Here is a 3,160-nt window from a genome sequence, read left to right on the forward strand (position 1 = left end):
ACTACGGCTACCGTTTCAAAAAGAATTACTAGTTGTTTATAGATATATTTTCTACGACAGCGATAATTATATAAGATAATTGTATTTTTCACTGTTTGTGATATATTTAGGTACGGTAATTATTTCTTACCGTAGGTAAATCCCCTTTTAATTTGGAGCGCCGCACTTAATAAAATGGATACAGGGACTAAAAAATATATATTATAGTCTCAGATGTCCAGACTCGTATTGAAAAAGTGCCCAGCCCAAAAAGGTTTGTGATCTCTGATTTGTCTAAAATTGATAACTGTCAGAATTCCGTAAGATTATTAATTACAGTGTAGTTAATAAATAACTTTTTGGTAACAAGTGAGTTTTACATCGGTGAATAATTTCTACTGGATTCGTCAACAGTCTTTTGGTCAAAGTGTTGGAGAAGGCAAATCATGTAGGTAAGTTTTAAATAAACTAACGTTGCTATGAACGGGCCTAAGGAGTGAGTACTGTAACTACTCCTAATAACAATAACACTATCAATACCTAAATTGATAAAAAAAACATGCGCATGCATTCTTCTATTTAACAATTACTTTATTATACCTATTAGGTACTTACCTACCGTCTGTCTTTATAAATTAGGTAGGTAACTAGCTAGGTAGGTATATAAAGTATTAATTTGTGCTTTGTGCATGTTGCGAGTGACGGTACGGTCATTCCTTGTTATATTTTTAGGAACACTCATAAGAGTGAACTAGTTTAAAGTGGAAGTAGACGAGATCGAAGAAGTCAATTCATGATGCTGATGACTGTGTTTCGGAGTCCTTTGTCGGTGCCAGTATAACGATAACGATTCTAAGGTTATTGCAGTAACGGATATATTGTCAAATAACGAGTATTTTTTTTATGTAAGTTTGAGTTCGAAACGAAAGTTCGACACTGGCAGAATGCTATGACAGTTGACTTGACAAGACGACCCGCCAACCATATTTTGACGTTTTGAAAGTAAAGAAGAAAACGAAAACTCTTCTTGAAATAAATTTTAACTTGAAATTCTTGTTAAAATTACTATTTACTAGTGAACGATTATCCTCCTTCGGTTATTAATATATATTATTATTGTGTTGATGATACAGTGAAGTCGAGGTGAAGTGTCCTACATTTATCGCTAAAGAAATGCCGGTGGATCAAATTCAGTATTCCGAAAGATATCAAGACGATACCTATGAATACAGGTAAGATACTATTTTTATACCCATTTAAATGTATATGAAATGCAAGTTAATACACTGTTGCCCAAAAAAGTCTGTATCTAATGCATTAACCTCTTGATGTCTTATATTATCCAAAGGGAATAGGCCTATACGAATTTACTATCCTATTATCTCTTTAAAGCCAATGTAGTAAACAATTTCTTAACCATTTTATTCCAGACATGTGATCCTGCCACCAGACATCGCTCGCTTCGTCCCCAAGTCCCACCTCATGACGGAGACAGAGTGGCGGAACCTCGGAGTTCAGCAGAGTCCCGGCTGGCTCCACTTCATGGTGCACAATCCAGAGCCCCACGTGCTGCTGTTCCGGAGACCCCGCACCGACCTCCCCCAGCCCGTCGTCAATGGACTTGATAGTAATACGAACTCAGTGGTGAGAGTATAGTGGTTGTGCTATTAGGATTTTGGAATTCATTTCGGTGATACTGGTTATGTTTGTGGATGTATTCTTTTGAACACCTATTAAAGTTTGTAAGTATTCAATTATGAAAAGGTTTTTAAATAAAATTACTTTCACTGAGAATGTACACTGAGAGTATAAATAAAGAGATATAGCATTTAGGGCAATTTGCACCAATTTTTTTTACCTATTGCTCTCTTTGACAGTAGAGTGAGAAGGACAGCAATAGATTAATTTTTGTTTCAATATTTGGTGCAAGCTGCACTTTATACATATGAAGATATAATCAGTGTCACCAAAATATTTAGTAATAATGGGCTGTAGATGCATTTATAAAGATTATATAAGTAACTAAACAGTGCCTTAGGTCTAATGTTTTGCTGCCCAAGTAGATTGAACATGTATATTGTATACTTTTAAGTTCTGATTATGATGACAAATTGGTATTTATGTAATGAAACATATTCATACATGCCCAATGGAATGATTTCATATCTATGATATGAAAGTATGTATCAATATTAACATTTTAGCTCCATTTAGCAATCAAAGTAGCAAATATAATTCAAATTTTCAAAAATAATCTCTAACCAAACTATACTATGATGTACCTACTTATACATAGTTTAATAGTTTTTATGAAATTAATTGTGTAAATCCAGATGGACCAATACTGCATACTTGCACTGCACAGTATGCCCAAAAATCTGGTCCTCTGGCAGTATTTATTTTTCAATTTAACTTGGGTTGTGCCATTAATGACATAATTTTAACTTTATTCATGGTTGTATGAGAAAAAAATACACAATAATGTTTAGCTTTTGCACAGCAGTGTGATACTTTAATACTACTTAAAAATAAAAATAAGTTTTTAGCCACTCTCACACACAACTAAGGTCCACAACTGAGTACAGCTGATCAATAAATTTAATCAAGTAAGAAACATGTAGTTATTGAACTGTTTGCATAATTCATCATCATCATCATCAGCCTCATACCAACCAAGGTGTGCCTTTCCCTGTTTTTCATTGTTGGTATGATTTATGTATGAACGCATATATACTTCTAGTGATCCATATTCTGCTTGTGATAAGTAAATAGGTACTACTAAGCATTTAAGCTTTACTGAGACATGCATCGTCAGCATCTTAATTAAGTTAACTAAAATATAAGGATATATTTTATACTTGTTTGCAAGCAATTTATAGGAATAAATGTTATATTATATTTACAGACTTTTTCAATGTTCCACAGTCTTCCATACAATATGTAATTCGTAAATTAGCTTAATCTATTCCATCCCCTTTTTTGTCCTCATCATCAATGTCTCTTACCTTCTCTCCTTCCCTAACCGTGACGATGACATCTATTATATATAGAAATTTCCACATTTCCAACCATAAGCAGCCCTATATGGGATGGTACATATCTCTAGTCCACATATCCAGTTTTATGTCGATTAGTACATTTAGCACCTTATAATTATATTGATTTAGACTGTGTGTTGTTC

General features: G+C 33.6%; 1 protein-coding gene across 1 annotated transcript; it reads left to right on the forward strand.

The window, feature by feature from the left end:
* Nucleotides 1-960: 960 nt before the first annotated feature.
* Nucleotides 961-2,881, forward strand: LOC105391647 (cyclin-dependent kinases regulatory subunit). Its single transcript, XM_011563158.3, has 2 exons — nucleotides 961-1,211; nucleotides 1,410-2,881. The coding sequence occupies exons 1-2, from the start codon at nucleotides 1,153-1,155 to the stop codon at nucleotides 1,633-1,635; spliced, it is 285 nt and encodes a 94-aa protein (XP_011561460.2). The 5' UTR covers nucleotides 961-1,152; the 3' UTR covers nucleotides 1,636-2,881.
* Nucleotides 2,882-3,160: the final 279 nt, after the last annotated feature.

This window comes from Plutella xylostella, chromosome 7, assembly GCF_932276165.1.
Source record: "Plutella xylostella chromosome 7, ilPluXylo3.1, whole genome shotgun sequence".
NCBI classification, from domain to species: domain Eukaryota; kingdom Metazoa; phylum Arthropoda; class Insecta; order Lepidoptera; family Plutellidae; genus Plutella; species Plutella xylostella.

Bases quoted from the DNA above. Each gene is read 5' to 3' on its own strand.
- LOC105391647 (XM_011563158.3), top strand. From the start codon at position 1,153: ATGCCGGTGGATCAAATTCAGTATTCCGAAAGATATCAAGACGATACC. The intron at 1,212-1,409 runs GTAAGATACTAT...ATTTTATTCCAG, and splicing joins GACGATACCTATGAATACAG to ACATGTGATCCTGCCACCAG.